Consider the following 19,758-nt stretch of genomic DNA (forward strand, 5'->3'; position numbering starts at 1 on the left):
AACCGTATATCACCTAAAATACCAGCACAATTCCGGTGATGTCAGCACCCATGTGACTTTGCTATGCCAAATAAGCGCTGCAGTCCATCAGCAGCCTCTGATGGGCAGCAGCGCTCACACATCCCTCGGATGAAACTAAGACCTCTAAAGGATTTGTGAATATGGCAGCACATTAGAGATCACTGCTAGGCTGCAGCACTCCTATGACATAATGCGCAGAGAGTGCTGAAAGACATAGTGTTGACATCACTGCAACTGCGGAGATACAGCAGGTGACCGTGAGATTACTTAATTTTACACTGGAGACTACAGCATTTAAGAATGGGCCATCCAAGCAGGACACACCCTTTCAGATCATGCAAGTATTGTATACAAGTCTTTGATAGAACCACAGCAAGCCTGAAGCCTGCATAATGGGATCAGTCCCGTACGTGTACCGGTCATTAAATTAAAGAAAATCTAATAAGAACAGCGCAGCTACAGTACAAGTCCAGCTGAAATGAGGAAACATGAAGATACACAATAGAGTACATATTCTAGCTAGGTATTCTCCATGCTCCTTATTACCATTAACTCGCCTTATTCACCCAAGAATTGTATCAAGCACGTAAGCCATTATCGTCAGTCATAGTCAATATTTTGTGGGCTTGTGTCTCCCAAAGATCATGCATTTACACAGGACCTAACAAGTTTTTACGTGTGATATTTGCACCAAAACACCAGCATGGATTCTGCAGTAATCAGTGTAGCAGTTACCATGGCGACAGGCGGTATCCAGCGCTCAATTATACATCCATATCGGGCATCTCTGTTTCGCTATAGACAGACTATTTTTTTTTTCTTCATAAAGTGATGGAATTGAAACAGCATTCTCCTACAAATACTGAAAACTCCATAATTTACATTTTCCCTACGACTTCAGTAGAATTACTAAATACACCAATAGATTGTGCCACGGAACATTCCTGAGTAGAGATGGGCGAACCTGAACAATAAAGTTCGGTGTCCGTACCAAAACACCTACTGGACACGGAACACGGACTTCACCAGGAAGTTCGTGTTACTGTTCGGGTTCAGGGCCCCGGACACCAGGTGTTTGTTGCCCTGTCATGTGCATGACAGCGCGGCAAACATTGCTTCTGATCGGCGGTAAAATCATTACTGACGGTCAGACAGCCGCAGTTCCCACGCTCTCAAATGACAAATTATTTAAGAAGAAAACCCGGCATGGGTTCCCATGTATTTTTTAAACAAAGCCAGGCAAAACTGACAGCTGGGGGCTGCAAGCCTCAGCTGTCAACGTTAGCAAGGTTGATTATTATGAATATAAAAGGTCCCCATGCTATTTTTTTAAATTATTTAAATGGGGTTCCCCCAGTTTTTGACAACCAGCCTTGCTAAAGCAGACAGCTGGGGGCTCATATTCTCAGGCTGGTAAGGGGCCATTGATACTGACCACATACACCCCCCACCTCAGCCTAAAAACAGTAACCCACAGCCACCCAGAAAAGGCGCATCTATTGTGCCAATTCTGGGGTTTGTCCGGCTGTTCCCACTTGCCCTGTAGCGGCTATGCTTTGTGGTAATTTTGCCACCCTGATTCAGGCAGATTCCATTATTTAACGGCATGCGCCCTGGGCATCTTATAGACACTGGCATACTTGCTAGGTTTTGGCAGAGGAAGATGCTTCAGTAAAACTGCAGCACTCATGACCAATAAACAACGGCAAAAGCGTCTTACCTGGGTCAAGGAGAAAAAGAACTGGACTGTTGCTCAGTGGTCCAAGGTGTTTTCACATTAAAGTAACTTTTGCATTTCATTCGGAAATCAAGGTCCCAGAGTCTGGAGGAAGAGTGGAGAGGCCACAATCCAAGCTGCTTGAGGTCTAGTGTGAAGTTTCCACAATCGGTGATGGTTTGGGGAGCCATGTCATCTGCTGGTGCAGGTCCACTGAGTTTTATCAAGACCAAAGTCAGTGCAGCCGTCTACCAGGAAATTTTAGAGCACTGCATGCTTCCCTCTGCCGACAAACTTTTTGGAGATGGAGATTTCATTCTCCAGCAGGACTTGGCATCTGTCCACACTGTCAAAAGTACCAATACCTGGTAATAGTATCACTGTGCTTGGACAGCAAACTCGCCTGACCTTGGCTGCATAGAGATGCTATGGGGTATTGTCAAGAGGAAGATGAGAGACACCAGACCCAACAATGCAGACAAGCTGAAGGCTGCTATCAAAGCATCCTGGGCTTCCATAACATTTCAGCAGTGCCACAGGCTGATCGCCTCCATGCCACACCGCATTGATGCAGTAATTGATGCAAAAGGAGCCCCAACCAAGTATTGAGTGCATTTACTGAACATACATTTCAGTATGCCAACTTTTCGGATTTTAAAATCCTGTTTCAAGCTGGTGTTGTTATAAAGTATTCTAATTTACCGAGATAATTACTTTTGGGTTTTCATGGACTAAGCCATAATCATCAACATTAACAAAAATAAACACTTGAAATAGATCACTCTGTTTGTAATGAGTATGACTATATATGATTTTCACTTTTTGTATTGAAGAACTGAAATAAATTAACTTTTTGATGATATTCTAATTTAGTGAGAAGCACTTGTAAATAGCAAGTCATTTTAACATTGCAGTGCATATGTTAATTCTTTTTTAGCATTTTTCAAGGTTTTTTTTTGTGTGAAATCCACCTGAAATAGACGACCTGTGCACATACCCTGAATGTGTATTTGACCTTTCTCATAAAACCTGCAGAAAATCAAGTTCTTCCCCCACAATAAAACTGCTTTTGGTGCACATACCACTATAGGGACTCATTCAGAAGTCAGTTTTTCCCGTATGAGTTCTATTCAGGTTTTCCATGGATAATATTCATATTTATTATATTCTATGTTGATGTTCACATATCCGAGTGGTCCACACAAAATCATAGAGACATGTCCAATTTTAACCCCTTTCTGACGTACTATCCCGTCCGAGGTCAGAAGCCCCACTTTGATGCGGGCTCCGGCGGTGAGCCCGCATCAAAGCCGGGGCATGTAAGCTGTTTTGAACAGCTGACATGTGCCCATAATAAGCGCGGGCAGAATCGCGATTTGCCCGCGCCTATTAACTACGGTAGTTAAATGCCGCTGTCAAATGCAGACAGCGGCATTTAACTACCGCATCCGGCTGGGAATAACGGCATCGCCTACCCCCGTCACATGATCGGGGGACAGCGATGCTAGTACATTGTAACCATAGAGGTCCTTGAGACCTCTATGGTTACTGATCGCCGGTAGCTGTGAGCGCCACCCTGTGGTCGGCGCTCACAGCACACCTGATTTTCTGCTACATAGCAGCGAACAGCAGATCGCTGCTATGTAGCAGAGCCGATCATGCTGTGCCTGCTTCTAGCCTCCCATGGAGGCTATTGAAGCATGGCAAAAGTTAAAAAAAAGTTAAAAAAAATGTGAAAAAAATCAAAAAAAAATATATAAAAGTTTAAATCACCCCCCTTTTGCCCCAATCAAAATAAATCAATGAAAAAAAAAAAAAAAAAAAAAATCTACACATATTTGGTATCTCCGCATTCAGAATCGCCCGATCTATCAATTAAAAAAAAGCATTAACCTGATCGCTAAACGGCGTAGCGAGAGAAAAAATTCGAAATGCCAGAATTACGTTTTTTTAAAATGCAATAACGGGCGATAAAAAAAACGTATCTGCACCAAAATGCTATGATTAACCCCTCTGTGACCTTAGACGTACTATCCCGTCGAGGTGCCCTGGGCTTATCTGACCCTGGACGGGATAGTACGTCATAGCCGATCGGCCGCGCTCACGGGGGGAGCGCGGCCGATCGCGGCCGGGTGTCAGCTGCTTATCGCAGCTGACATCCGGCACTATGTGCCAGGAGCGGTCACGGACCGCCCCCGGCACATTAACCCCTGGCACACCGCGATCAAAGATGATCGCGATGTGCCGGCGGTGCAGGGAAGCACCGCGCAGGGAGGGGGCTCCCTGCGGGCTTCCCTGAGCCCCCCGCAGCAACGCGATGTGATCGCGTTGCTGCGAGGGTCTCCTCACCTCCCTCCCTGCTCGAGCCCCGGATCCAAGATGGCCGCGGATCCGGGTCCTGCAGGGAGGGAGGTGGCTTCACAGAGCCTGCTCAGAGCAGGCACTGTGAAGCCTGCAGCGCTGCATGTCAGATCAGTGATCTGACAGAGTGCTGTGCAAACTGTCAGATCACTGATCTGTGATGTCCCCCCCTGGGACAAAGTAAAAAAGTAAAAAAAAAATTTTCCAAATGTGTAAAAAAAATAAAAAAAAATATTCCAAAATAATGAAAAAAAAAAAAAAAATATTATTCCCATAAATACATTTCTTCATCTAAATAAAAAAAAAAAAACCAATAAAAGTACACATATTTAGTATCGCCGCGTCCGTAACGACCCGACCTATAAAACTGTCCCACTAGTTAACCCCTTCAGTAAACACCGTAAGAAAAAAAAAAAAAAACGAGGCAAAAAACAACGCTTTATTTTCATACCGCCGAACAAAAAGTGGAATAACACGCGATCAAAAGGACAGATATAAATAACCATGGTACCGCTGAAAGCGTCATATTGTCCCGCAAAAAAAGAGCCGCCATACAGCATCATCAGCAAAAAAATAAAAAAGTTATAGTCCTGAGAATAAAGCGATGCAAAAATAATTATTTTTTCTGTAAAATAGTTTTTATCGTATAAAAGCACCAAACCATAAAAAAATGATATAAATGAGGTATCGCTGTAATCGTACTGACCCGAAGAATAAAACTGATTTATCAATTTTACCAAACGCGGAACGGTATAAACGCCTCCCCCAATAGAAATTCATGAATAGCTGGCTTTTGGTCATTCTTCCTCACAAAAATCGGAATAAAAAGCGATAAAAAAATGTCACGTGCCCAAAAATGTTTTCAATAAAAACGTCAACTCGTCCCGCAAAAAACAAGACCTCACATGACTCTGTGGACCAAAATATGGAAAAATTATAGCTCTCAAAATGTGGTATTGCAAAAAATATTTTTTGCAATAAAAAGGGTCTTTCAGTGTGTGACGGCTGCCAATCATAAAAATCCGCTAAGAAACTCGCTATAAAAGTAAATCAAACCCCCCTTCATCACCCCCTTAGTTAGGGAAAAATAAAAAAAAATGTATTTATTTCCATTTTCCCATTAGGGCTAGGGTTAGGGCTAGGATTAGGGTTAGGGTTAGGGCTAGGGTTAGGGCTAGGGCTAGGGTTAGGGCTAGGGTTAGGGCTAGGGTTAGGGTTAGGGCTAGGGTTAGGGCTAGGGTTAGGGCTAGGGCTAGGGTTAGGGCTAGGGTTAGGGTTAGGGCTAGGGTTAGGGCTAGGGTTAGGGCTAGGGTTAGGGTTAGGGTTGGGGCTACAGTTAGGGTTGGGGCTAAAGTTAGGGTTAGGGTTTAGATTACATTTACAGTTGGGAATAGGGTTGGGATTAGGGTTAGGGGTGTGTCAGGGTTAGAGGTGTGGTTAGGGTTACCGTTGGAATTAGGGTTAGGGGTGTGTTTAGATTAGGGTTTCAGTTATAATTGGGGGGTTTCCACTGTTTCGGCACATCAGGGGCTCTCCAAACACGACATGGCGTCCGATCTCAATTCCAGCCAATTCTGCGTTGAAAAAGTAAAACAGTGCTCCTTCCCTTCCGAGCTCTCCTGTGTGCCCAAACAGGGGTTTACCCCAACATATGGGGTATCAGCGTACTCAGGACAAATTGGACAACAACTTTTGTGGACCAATTTCTCCTGTTACCCTTGGGAAAATACAAAACTGGGGGCTAAAAAATAATTTTTGTGGGAAAACAAAAAGATTTTTTATTTTCACGGCTCTGCGTTATAAACTGTAGTGAAACCCTTGGTGGTTCAAAGTTCTCACAACACATCTAGATAAGTTCATTGAGGGGTCTAGTTTCCAATATGGGGTCACTTGTGGGGGGTTTCTACTGTTTAGGTACATTAGGGGCTCTGCAAACGCAATGTGACGCCTGCAGACCAATCCATCTAAGTCTGCATTCCAAATGATGCTCCTTCCCTTCCGAGCCCTCCCATGCGCCCAAACGGTGGTTCCCCCCAACATATCGGGTATCAGCGTACTCAGGACAAATTGGACAACAACATTTAGGGTCCAATTTCTCCTGCTAACCTTGGAAAAATACAAAACTGGGGGCTAAAATATAATTTTTGTGGAAAAAAAAATATTTTTTATTTGCATGGCTCTGCGTTATAAACTGTAGTGAAATACTTGGGGGTTCAAAGCTCTCACAACACATCAAGATGAGTTCCTTAGGGGGTCTACTTTCCAAAATGGTGTCACTTGTGGGGGGTTTCTACTGTTTAGGTACATTAGGGGCTCTGCAAACGCAATGTGACGCCTGCAGACCATTCCATCTAAGTCTGCATTCCAAATGGCGCTCCTTCCCTTCCGAACCCTCCCATGCGCCCAAACGGTGGTTCCCCCCCACATATGGGGTATCAGCGTACTCAGGACAAATTGGACAACAACTTTTGGGGTCCAATTTCTCCTGTTACCCTAGGGAAAATACAAAACTGGGGGCTAAAAAATAATTTTTGTGGGAAAAAAATTTTGTTTTATTTTTATGGCTCTGCATTATAAACTTCTGTGAAGCCCTTGGTGGGTCAAAGTGCTCACCACACATCCAGATAAGTTCCTTAGGGGGTCTACTTTCCAAAATGGTGTCACTTGTGGGGGGTTTCAATGTTTAGGCACATCAGTGGCTCTCCAAACGCAACATGGCGTCCCATCTCAATTCCTGTCAATTTTGCATTGAAAAGTCAAATAGCGCTCCTTCCCTTCCGAGCTCTCCCATGCGCCCAAACAGTGGTTTACTGCCACATATGGGGTATCAGCGTACTCAGGACAAATTGGACAACAACTTTTTGGGTCCAATTTCTCCTGTTACCCTTGGTAAAATAAAACAAATTGGAGCTGAAGTAAATTTTTTGTGTAAAAAAGTTAAATGTTCATTTTTATTTAAACATTCCAAAAATTCCTATTAAACACCTGAAGGGTTAATAAACTTCTTGAATGTGGTTTTGAGCACCTTGAGGGGTGCAGTTTTTAGAATGGTGTCACACTTGGGCATTTTCTATCATATAGACCCCTCAAAATGACTTCAAATGAGACGTGGTCCCTAAAAAAAAATGGTGTTGTAAAAATGAGAAATTGCTGGTCAACTTTTAACCCTTATAACTCCCTAACAAAAAAAAAAATTGGTTCCAAAATTATGCTGATGTAAAGGAGACATGTGGGAAATGTTACTTATTAAGTATTTTGTGTGACATATCTCTGTGATTTAATTGCATAAAAATTCAAAGTTTGAAAATTGCGAAATTTTCAAAAAATTGTCGCCAAATTTCCGTTTTTTTCACAAATAAACGCAGGTACTATCAAAGAAATTTTACCACTATCATGAAGTACAATATGTCACGAGAAAACAATGTCAGAATCACCAGGATCCGTTGAAGCGTTTCGGAGTTATAACCTCATAAAGGGACAGTGGTCAGAATTGTAAAAATTGGCCTGGTCATTAACGTGCAAACCACCCTTGGGGGTATAGGGGTTAAAAACATCATCTCGGCACGCAAAAAATAAGCCCTCAACCGACCCCCAGATCATGAAAAATGGAGACGCTACGAGTATCGGAAAATGGCGCAAATTTTTTTTTTTTAGCAAAGTTTGGAATTTTTTTTCACCACTTAGAAAAAAAAATAGCCTAGTCATGTTAGGTGTCTATGAACTCGTACTGACCTGGAGAATCATAATGTCAAGTCAGTTTTAGCATTTAGTGAACCTAGCAAAAAAGCCAAACAAAAAACAAGTGTGGGACTGCACTTTTTTTGCAATTTCACCGCACTTGGAATTTTTTTCACATTTTCTAGTACACGACATGCTAAAACCAATGATGTCTTTCGAAAGTACAACTCGTCCCGCAAAAAATAAGCCCCCACATGGCCAAATTGACGGAAAAATAAAAAAGTTATGGCTCTGGGAAGGAGGGGAGTGAAAAACGAACACGGAAAAACGAAAAATCCCAAGGTCATGAAGGGGTTAAGTCACAGATCAAACTTGCCCACAGAAGACTATGGGTCAGCGGAAAAAGGTAGTCACTGTATATTTGATAGGTGAAGCTTAAACAACTTACAGAATTTTTTTCTTTTGCATTACAGAAAAACTAATGAAACTGATGGTAAAAAAACTGACACACTAAGCAAACTGATGAAAATCTGAACAAAAACACAGATAGGCTGAACTGGATGGACAAATGTCTTTTTTCGGCCTTACTAACTATGTTACTATGTTAGATGACATGTGGTCAGTTTTTTGGAATACAAGCAAAAATCAATGTCATTTAAATAAGCCCAAAGGGTATGTTCACACTAATTTTTCAGGACTTTTTGAAGCAAAGTCTTAATAAAAATAAACATCCAAACAAAAAAACAGGAGTTTTGATTGCGGAGTTGGAGAGTTTGTATTCCAAAAACCTTGAGATGTGTTCACATTAAATTATACTCATAAGGAGTTTTTCTGGGGGCAGTAAAATATGTCAAACTTTTTATAGGAACTGCTTCAGGGAACGCTCCTTCTTTAGGGAGTTTTTAAAAGAGTTTTTCAATAGTTTTTGTCGAGTTTTTTTTTCCTGGAGCACTTTCTTGCAGCCTTTTAATTGTGACAGTGACTAGTTTGGCTTGTGGCCATCAGGAGATTTTTGAAAAAAGTGACAAGCACTTTTCTCCAAATAGGTATTTTTCAAAACATGAAGTGGAAGAAAAGTGCTCAAAAGTTGGAACATACAGTATTGGCAGAAAGTCATTTTACAATAGAAATGAATAAGAGCTTTTCAAGCTTCAGAGTATAACTCCTTCAAAAGATTTCTCAAAAAAACCTCTGAGCCAGATTGTGAAGGGGACGTGCTGGAGTCAGACGGTCCTGATTCACGAAAAAGTTCATCCCACCAATGTTTACAAGGGAAAATGCTTTAGGAGAACCTTGTCAGTCATTTTCTGGAGCGCTGGCATCTTTTAATTCGTTTTTTTTTAATTTTTTTTAAAAAGGCTCCACTGCAACTTGTCTTGATCATTGAAACTATATACAGTTATATGAAAAAGTTTGGGCACCCCTATTAATCTTAAGCTTAATGTTGTATAAAAATTGTTTTTTTTGCAACAGCTATTTCAGTTTCATATATCTAATAACTGTTGGACACAGTAATGTTTCTGCCTTGAAATGAGGTTTATTGTACTAACAGAAAAGGTGCAATCTGCATTTAAACAAAATTTGACTGGTGCATAAGTATGGGCACCCCACCAGAAAAGTGACATTAATATTTAGTAGATCCTCCTTTTGCAAAAATAACAGCCTCTAGTCGCTTCCTGTAGCTTTTAATGAGTTCCTGGATCCTGGATGAAGGTATTTTCGACCATTCCTCTTTACAAAACAATTCCAGTTCAGTTAAGTTTGATGGTCGTCGAGCATGGACAGCCCTCTTCAAATGATCCCACAAATGTTCAATGATATTCAGGTCTGGGGACTGGGATGGCAATTCCAGAACAGTGTAATTGTTCCTCTGCATGAATGCCTGAGTAGATTTGGAGCGGTGTTTTGGATCATTGTCTTGCTGAAAGATCAATCCCCTGCGTAACTTCAACTTTGTCACTGATTCATGAACATTATCCATGCATCCCTCAACTTTAACAAGATTCCCACACAGCCCCAAAGCATGATGGAACCTCCATCAAATTTTAGTGTGGGAAGCAAGTGTTTTTCTTGGAATGCTGTGTTTTTTTTGGCCACCATGCATAACGCCTTTTTGTATGACCAAACAACAATCTTGGTTTCATCAGTCCGCAGGACCTTCTTCCAAAAAGAAATTGACTTCTCCAAATGTGCTTTTGCATACCTCAGCCGACTCTGTTTGTTGTGTGCTTGCAGAAACAGCTTCTTTCGCATCACTCTCCCATACAGCTTCTCCTTGTGCAAAGTGCGTTGTATAGTTGACCAATGCACAGTGACACCATCTGCAGCAAGTTGATGCTGCAGCTCTCTGGAGGTGGTCTGAGGATTGTCCTTGACTGATCTCACCATTCTTCTTCTCTGCCCTTCTGATGTTTTTCTTGGCCTGCCACTTCTGGCCTTAACAAGAACTGTACCTGTGTTCTTCCATTTCCTTACTATGTTCCCCACAGTGGAAATTGACAGGTTAAATCTCTGAGACAGCTTTTTGTATCCTTCCCCTGAACAACTATGTTGAATAATCTTTGTTTTCAGATCATTAGACAGTTGTTTTGAGGAGCCCATGATGCCACTCTTCAGAGGAGATTCAAACAAAAGAACAACTTGCAAGTGGCCACGTTAAGTAGCTTTTCTCATGATTGCATACACCTGGCTATGAAGTTCAAAGCTCAATGAGGTTAGAAAACCAAAAAAAGTGCTTTAGTAAATCAGTAAAAAGTAGGTAAGAGTATTTAAAACAAGAAAATGATAAGGGTGCCCATACTTATGCACCTGTCAAATTTTGTTTGAATGCAGATTGCACATTTTCTGTTAGTACAATAAACCTCATTTCAAGGCAGAAACATTACTGTGTCCAACAGTTATTAGATATATGAAACTGAAATAGCTGTTGCAAAAAAAAACAATTTTTATAAAACATTAAGCTTAAGATTAATATAGGTGCCCAAAGTTTTTCATATAACTGTATAAATAGTGAGAAGATTGCGAACAGAAGCCTCCTGAAGAATGAGAAAGTTACTTCTCTTTATAGACACTTCACAGATTTCAAAGCCTGAAGTAGTTAAAACGAGCTCCAGAAGACTGTACGTATGCACTGCCAGTAGCTTTTTCATTATGTTCATTCTTGATGGCTTTTTTTTTTTTTAGCAGTTTTTCAAGCGGAATTTGCCTGGAAAAGACACTGTGTGCACATACCCCAATATGTCTGGATTCTTCTACCCCGTAACTTCAACTCTTGTTACTCTTTAAAGGCTTTCTTCCAGCACTATGTGAGCTGGAACATCTTTTGCCTCACTTCCTAGCAGGCGATTGCCTAGAGGCTTGTAGCAAAGTAAACTATGCAAAAAATGAGTATTATACTTTCTTGGTTATTTTATTGGTATTCAAGAGTAGTGCAAACATTTGGCACAAAAAGACAAAAAGGAATAGTTTGGAGACCAGAATAATTTCTATTCTGCATCTAAGCTTTACACACTGCTTTGGCCATGTCAAGCATGTCAAAGTGTAGCCATTAGAGATATGCGGATCTTCAGACAATCAAATTTGCCCAATTTTACCTTTAAAAATTTGATTTGCGCAAATTTCAATGTGAGAAATCGGCGTTGACCATAATAACTTACACACTACAGGAGAGAGAGACTTAGACCATGTTCAGTAATTTACCTCAGTATCTGTAAGCCAAAAATCAGGAGTGGAACAATCAGAGGAAAAGTATAATAGAAACATATGCACGACTTCTGGATTTATCACCCACTCCTGGTTTTGGCTTACAAATACTGATGTAAAATACTGACCAAATACTGAACATGTGAATGTGGCATTACTCAGTGACTTGCCATACAAACTGTGCTGTACTGGGAACTGCTGATCTGTGATAGCTCAGATATCGCCCACCACAGAGTATAATTTATATTTTTTTAACGTATCAAATCTCAAAAAAGCACGAATTTGTGTGGTACCATGAATTTCAGGAAATTCATCTTGAGCTCAATCCTGCGCATATTGCTCCGCTCATCTCTCTTACCCATATCGGTGGTGCTCCCCAGCTAATCAGTCATAATTAACTATGATGTTACCAAAGCAATCTATCCAGAGTAGAACAACTACGGAGGAAGGGGGTGCAGCTGCAATTTTCTATTCAGTGAAAAGGCAAAAGAAGAAAAGCCCATATAGTGAGAAACCAGCATAAGCAAGTATTGCAACTCCCACCTACCCAAAGACACAAAACACAAGATGCCATTATATAAATCATACAGTCATTTATAGTTGATGCATTTCATTAATATACTGAGGATCCTCTTCTTATATTGTTGTCCTAGACATTGGGTAATGGGTAGAGATAAGCGATTTGATTAAGTCCCTGCTTATTCGGCAAGCTATAGCGCTTACCGAATAAGCTGCAGAGGGAGCCCCCATACGTGGAGAGCACCGGCTGATCAGCTGTTCGGCTCCGCAGCTGCATGTGTCGCGGCTTTGTCACAGTCACAACACAGGAATGGACAGCCTGTGCGTTGGGCCCTCTATGTGTGTGCTGTGACAGTAACACAGCCAGGACACATGCAGCTATGGAGCCGAACAACTGATCAGCCGCTGCTCTTCAGGTATCTGGGTTCCCTCTGCAGCTTATTCGGTAAGCGCTCTAGCTTGCCGATTAAGCCTTGACCCGATCAAATTCGCTCATCTCTAGTAATGTGTAAATTGCTAAAAATGTCAACTATCCTTGTAGGATCTAGGCAGAATGAGTAAACATGACGTATCAATGTTAATTAATGGGTGTCATTACCTTACTCATTGCCTTGTACAGAATTAGCGTGTCAAGTACCCCATATTTTAGTTTCTTTATATAAAATAGAGAGAAAATAGATGCAAAGTTCCTTTGCTTGCCAAGCATTGATTCTGAGCTAAAGCTTGAAGTAGAACCATTTCACCATATGATGGACATGGCCATAATGATCAAAAGGGACACGTGAAAGTCATAGTTGGATGTCTCTCTGGAGGTGTTTTGCTGTGGTGTATCAAGGCCACAGCATATGATAATTCTACCCAGTAAAGGTTTCACCCAGTGACAAACAAAGTGTCATGGATAAACCTTTCTTCCCTCCGTAAGCGGCAGATAATCAACCATTGGGGTTGAATGTCATGTGATTGTTTACACATTAGCGTCATTGAGAGACAACCCATAAAAATTAATGCAGGTGCATCATACCGGTGGTTCAACAAGTGTGTGGCATTTCTGCAGTTGAGGTTCTCAATAACTTTTATGCAATCTGACACTTTCATGTGACGACAAGCTGACCACTAGAAGGGTAAGGGTGCCGTCTCACAGTGGCACTTTGGTCGCTACGATGGCACGATCCGTGACGCTCCAGCAGCGCACCATTATCACTCCAGCGTCGTAGACTGCGGTCACACTTCGCAATGCACGATGCTGGAGCGATAATTTCATGACGTATGTGCGATGTAGAAGCCGTTGGTTACTATGTGCACAACGTATACAATAACGTGCACACCTTTGGTACACGATGCGATCATGCCGCCACAGCGGGACACTTGACGACGAAAGAAAGTTTCAAACGATCTGCTACGACGTACGATTCTCAGCGGGGTCCCCGATCGTAGTAGCGTGTCAGACACAGCGAGATCGTAAGTATATCGCTGGAACGTCACGAATCGTGCCGTCGTAGCGATCAAAATGCCACTGTGTGACGGTACCCTTAGGCATACTGCAAGCATTGAGCCACATTCGGAACAAGGCAATGGCTGACACCTCTGGAGAAACAAACCATAACACAAAGCCTATTAAATCAGTTGGATGCCAGTGTCATAAATGGACACGCAGGTCCACCAAATCAAGATTCAGTTCCGTCTAATGGACTGACACTATTTGAGTGTTAAATTAACGTTTTCCCAAGGGGTAACGTTTCTTCTTGCGGAGAGTGACATGTAATGCCTGACTACCAAGGTGAGGAGAAACGTTACCCATTGGATCCCAGTCAGACACCTCTCACCTAGCCAAACTCGATCGTCAGATCTCAAATTTTGCTTGACAAGGGGCAGTACCCCGAAACACTGTCTGCAAATTGAGATTTTGGCTTTTATCCTAAGTCATGTGACAAGGCTCATTAGAGGGTCGCTATTGACTGTTAGGATGGCTACTTCCATTAGGTGGCACTAGAGTTCTAGTCCACTTCCTCTCTGAGGAGACAATTTGCAGGTTAACTTTTTGTAAGTTAGGCAACCCTTTTACTATATGTATGATAATCATACAAGTCTGTGCGTTGTGTACTTTCATATATTCTCATGTATTATAAAAACAAATGCAGTAAACATGTAATACAGTTCTATGTTGGAATATTACATTTACTTAGGCTTTGTGCAGACAATGAGTTTTTGACACTGTACTTTCACTGCATCAAAAATGTAGCATCTTACAGCTCGAGCAAAGTGGAAGGGATTTATAGAAATCTCATGCCCACCTCTTTTTTTCACGCACATGATTGTCTCAAAGTTTTGTGAAAACCAAATACAAGGAAATGCAAAAAACATAACATACCAAAATGGACAAATAAGGCCTAGTCTAAAATGTGATAAAATTTAAGAACGAAAAAAAAAAAAACACACACTCAAACGCAAGTGACCTAATTTACTTAATAGGTGCAGAAATACTGTACTGTACGATTCCTGCACATCCAAGAAAAACAGTCCGAATATTTTGCCCAGAGTAGCATCAGTTTTTCTCGGACGTGAAAGAAAAAAAAAATCTCCACTTTCTCTAGTCCTGAAAAATCAGACTGGCAGAAGAAAAAAAAAAAAAAAAAAAAAAAAGAGTTGAACATCGCCCCAGAACACTCATTCCTGTGATATTTTATCTGTGAAAACAACAGATTATTTTTTTGTCATTCGAGTGCCAAGATAAAAAAAAAAAAAAATAGGCAAATACCCTGCAGTAAATATATAAATAAATATTGGCTGTTTGCAAGACCCCAAAAGTTGTCAATATAGCCAGGTGAATATGGACACTGATATAATACGCAGCAAAGCAGAGAGATGAAGTAGTTCTATCAACATAGATGTAAAATGAAGATCTTATTCACAGCTGCATTAGCTCCAACCTTCTGAACACAGAACTAATACATTCTTAAAGTTTGTTCGTAACACACTTTTTGGGTGTGGATTTTCAAGCAGATCAACATAAAAATCCATATTAAAAAGTGTGAATATTCTGTTAGAGCATGGTCACACTAAGCAGATATGCGGCATATTTCCCACTTGGATTTGCATTTGACAAATACTTTGCATTTACCAGTAGCTGGAAAGTGGAAGGGATTTGATCAAGTCTAATTCACACAGTGTCGGAATACAATCTGCAGCGGAACTTAACATGACAATTTATGTTGCGGATTTTCACTAGTACAAATGTATATTCACAGTGTTCGATGCAGATTTAGAGAGAAAATTTTTTATGATTGAGACATCAATGAAACACAATTCACACACTGACTTGGTTATCTGGACCATCAGCTTGTCTTGGGACCTGAACTCAACAGCATAAGGCTGCCGTCACACTAGCAGTATTCGGTCAGTATTTTACCTCAGTATTTGTAGCCAAAACCAGGAGTGGAACAATTAGAGGAAAAGTATAATAGAAACACGTCACCACTTCTGTATTTATCACCCACTCCTGGTTTTGGCTTACAAATACTGATGTAAAATACTGACCAAATGCTGATAGTGTGACAGCAGCCTTAGGCCACGTTCAGTGTTTTACCTCAGTATTTGTAAGCCAGAACCGGGAGTGGGTGATAAATCCAGAAGTGGTGACGTGTTTCTATTATAGTTTTCCTCAGATTGTTCCTCTCCTGGTTTTGGCTTACAGATACTGAACGTGTGAAGATTGCTTTAAAGGCATATAGGAGGTTACTGAGTTCTGGTTGGGAGATTCCTGGATGGTCATTGCATCATGATCTGTGAAACAGGGATGTGTGTATGGAGCCCTTCAGCTGATTGCTTGGTTGCCTTTCAGTGCTGGTGTCATAGGCTTCAATCCAGCCAGTAAAATAAGCATGATGATTGTATGTTCTGTGTTTGAGAGGGTTTCTAATGTTTTTTTCTATATAGGTTTATTGTTATGTTGTTGTTTTTTGTTTGTTTTTTTTTTATAAAATTTGTGCCCACGTTGTATTTAACATTATTACTGATAGACTAGTGAATGAATGAGTAATTTCAATCTCTGTATAGCGCTGTTAGCACCATTAAAAAAAAATGGAAACAAATATATAAATTATCCTGGATCAGAAAGCTGTATGTGGGCACTGAAATCATGTAGGTGGATGTGAAAAATGAAAGACTGTGAAACACAAGGCTGATCATAATGAAGTAAATTTCATTTTAATAAGAGAATGTGGTAAATTATTATGAAGTGAAGAGTGCACAGACTGAATAGCCTACAATGTCCAAATAGCAAATGAGCACAAACATCACACCTAGCTTGCCATAGACCATTAGTACAAGCTAGGTGTCACTACAGTGGCAGGTTATGCCATGGCTTAGCTAGAGATATGAAGCCAGATCCTACAGGATCAAGCCATAATGATCACATAAGAATACACCATAAACTATCCTTACTTTAAAGAACCCGGCACAGAAAGCCAGTAGCAGATGAAGGGTTAATACTCTGGTCCCCTACACAATAATTGTGAAGGGTCATCATTAATCAATGTCTGTTGGCAGTACAACCCTGCACTAGATCCATCCATCCATCCACAAGATCCCCTTCTTCTCCAAGACAAGAGGTTTTCTATAGTAGATTTGGCACCATTTCCATGCCCCAATTTTGCATTTTGTTCTGAAAAATCCCACCAGGATTCACAGCTCATCCAAACACTAAAAGAGGACAAGTGGATCTGGAAAGCAATCTTTACTTCCCATCAGCCTTAATTAGGCAATTAGTTGGTGTTAACCTAAGTCTTGTCTTCTAGAAAGAGATAAATATGACCAGAAATGTAATTGCTTCTGACCTATTTAGTAGGCTAAGTTATAAATTAATTAAAATGTGTACACATCTATTTTATAGGTGAATATTGAGTTTCTATTAATCTTAAAAGGTCAAGAAAACATTTAAAAGGTGATGTGTGATATGCCAGGTGACCACACTGGTCCCAGGTAGCATTCTTCTGGTCCTCATCCAGCAGTGGTAGAACCAACCATACATCTATTTCCTACACCTTCATCTGCTGGAGAACTTGCCAAACTGACATGTGGTTGGAGATATGAAGAAGTCAGATGCTGCTGACTCCTAACTGGCACCTGTGTGAGAAGAAGCAAGGTGGCATCTCAACACTTGGAGACCTCTGCTCCTCAGCCTGGTGAAACAAGTCCCCCATGAGTAGGGAATGCAAGTCACATACAACCTCAGAAAAGACATGACATTCATCCAAAGGTTTTCAAGAGTTAATTCAATGACATTACCTTTCATCCAATCCACTACCTGACTGGGAGACCATTTGCTCACAGGTTCCATTATTAATGCCATGCTGAACTTTGCCAGTTGCCCACAGTGATGAACAGCTACAACCCTAGGCTTGTCAGTCCTCCTGGCTTCCAGAGCAGGCTTTGAAGGAGGGGAAGCTGTGTGGATGTCAGCAATGCTGCTCAGTCCAGGCTTCCATAAGCAGCAGCATCAGTTGTCAGGCTGCTCCTCTGTGCACAAGGCTGCTGCTTCACACCATTCACTCAGTGCAAGCCAGGCTCTCTGTTCAGTCAGCTTCTCCCACTGATCTTCCCCACCTCCCATCATGACATCATCCCTCCACCCACAGTCACACACACAGCACACATTCCTACACCACAAACACTTCTACTTTCCTGAGCCTGGGATGCAGCACTGCCTTCTGTAATGCACCTTATAGCAGTTTATACTTAGTAAGCACAACAGCAAAAAAAAAAAAAAAAGCAATAAATTGATACATGGAGATTCCTAAATCCAGGGGAGCTGTATATACCCAATGCAATGTATTCTGATGCAATCCAGATTGAGGTGATGATGCCATGGTTTTTTTTTTAAATGGAAAAATCAGATAGTATAACACGCTGCCTGTATGAGAAGGACACATTGACTTGCTAAATGCAGACCCTGGCCAAATAAACTACATCCATCACACAGACATATAGACAACCACAATAAATAAGAAATTGTGAGGTTCTTGGGAGTAGTACACCTGACTTTTAATCTCTTGTCCCCAAAAAAAATCACTGTAAGGTCAAGTTTACATGAGCATAAAAGGTCGGACTAGGGTGCCTGGATCTCACTGGTGTAATTGACTCTAGCGGACCATAATACATCTGTATGTACCTACCTGTTCGCCATTATCCACGTTATAGAGGAGCATCGACCTGAAAATACAGGTGGCTCCTGCACATCTACTGTCCGCACACCATAGGGTTATGTTCACATGTGCTGCTTTTTTTCTGCTCTCTTGGCAGTAAAGAAGCTGCAGAAAAAACGCAAGTTTGCTTGTTTTTTCTTGTGCTTTTTGTCGTGCTAGATTTCTCTCTTGTGCATGCTGATAATGTTCAGTGACAAAAGAAAAAATCATATTTTACTTTATCCACAGTTCCACCACAGCTCCGCCTCCACCTTCAAACCTTCCACAGTCCCACCGCCCTCTCTTGGAAAAACTCTACTTTTGCACCATGTCCTCACCAATCACACATTAACAATAACACAAGCTCTGATGAGTGAACTGCGTCACTTATCAAAGCTCGGTGGCTGATGGATGTGCACACGGAGATGGCGCAAGGGGGGGTGAGAAAGAAAAGTGTAAAACAGCAGACACGAGCTCTGATGAGTGAACTGCGTCACTACTCAAAGCTCGGGGGCTGCTGGATGTGCGCACGGAGGTGGCGAAAAAGAAAAGTGTCTAAAACAACACAGGAGCTCTGATGAGTGAATTGCATTACTAATCAAAGCTTGGCGGCTGCTGGATGTACACATGGGGGTGGCGCAAGGGGGTGAAAAAGAAAAGTGGAAAACAGCAGGCATGAGCTCTAATGAGTGAACTGCATCACTAATCAAAGCTCAGCCACTGGTGGATGTACACATGGGGTGGCACAGGGGGGGTGAAAAAGAAAATTGGAAGACAGCATGCACAAGCTTTGATGAGTGAACTGCGTCACTAATAAAAGCTCGGTGGCTGCTGGATGTGCGCACGGGGGTGGCGCAAGGGGGTGAAAAAGAAAAATGGAAAACAGCTAGCAAGAGTGTTGATCGGTGAACTGTGTCACCAATTAACGCTTGGCGGCTGCTAAATGTGCACACTGAGGCAGCGCAAAGGGGGGTGGAGGGGGTAAAAAGAGGGGGAAAGGGAAGTAGAAAGGGGGGATGGGGAATTGGGGTGGATGAAGAGAGATCGGGCAGCGATCAGGGATCAAAACACTTAGAGTCTCTTCTTTATTCTGTCTTGTCTTCTTTCTATTCTGTTCTTTGCTCTTCTTTCTTCAGAAGGGATTGTGGTGTCACAGGCTTCTGTGGCACCACAAGGACCAGCACAGCAGCAGACCCTGTAGCGTGACCGCTCTGCAGAAATCATCAGCTAGTGTGAGGAACTGCAGCTTAGTCACAGACAGGACACAGAGCGATCATACCGCTGCTGTGCCCTGTCATTGGTGCAATATACTGTATGATGACATCGATTGCACCAATCAGAGCCGGCCCTGGTGACCCTGGTGTTGCCAGGCAATAGCCTAGGATCGGCTCCAATACTAGGCAGGTCACATGCAGGGCACAGCCAGATCACAGAGCGGTCACACCGAGGCTGTGCCCTGTGAGTGGCGCAATCGATCTAATCGTCAATCGCACCAATCAGCGGGTCCAGGCCATGCCTGGCATTGCTAGGCACCAGCCTAGGATCGTGCTCTTAGAGCTCCGATCCTAAGCAGGTCACAGG

At 41.9% G+C, this 19,758-nt stretch overlaps 1 protein-coding gene across 14 annotated transcripts in view; it reads right to left on the bottom strand.

Annotated features, from left to right (window-relative positions):
• Nucleotides 1-17,584, bottom strand: part of CNKSR2 (connector enhancer of kinase suppressor of Ras 2) — a 550,079-nt gene extending 532,495 nt beyond the window's left edge. For 12 of the 14 annotated variants that reach the window (XM_069761484.1, XM_069761482.1, XM_069761478.1 and 9 more), the window contains exon 1: nucleotides 17,282-17,566. In XM_069761484.1, the coding sequence (XP_069617585.1) occupies nucleotides 17,282-17,345 (64 nt within the window). In that variant the 5' untranslated portion in view covers nucleotides 17,346-17,566. Of the gene's footprint in view, nucleotides 1-17,281 lie in introns of all 14 variants that reach the window. The other 2 variants (XM_069761485.1, XM_069761477.1) reach the window with 1 other exon arrangement.
• Between the last annotated feature and the right edge of the window lie 2,174 nt (nucleotides 17,585-19,758).

Source organism: Ranitomeya imitator, chromosome 3 (assembly GCF_032444005.1).
Source record: "Ranitomeya imitator isolate aRanImi1 chromosome 3, aRanImi1.pri, whole genome shotgun sequence".
Lineage (NCBI taxonomy): Eukaryota > Metazoa > Chordata > Amphibia > Anura > Dendrobatidae > Ranitomeya > Ranitomeya imitator.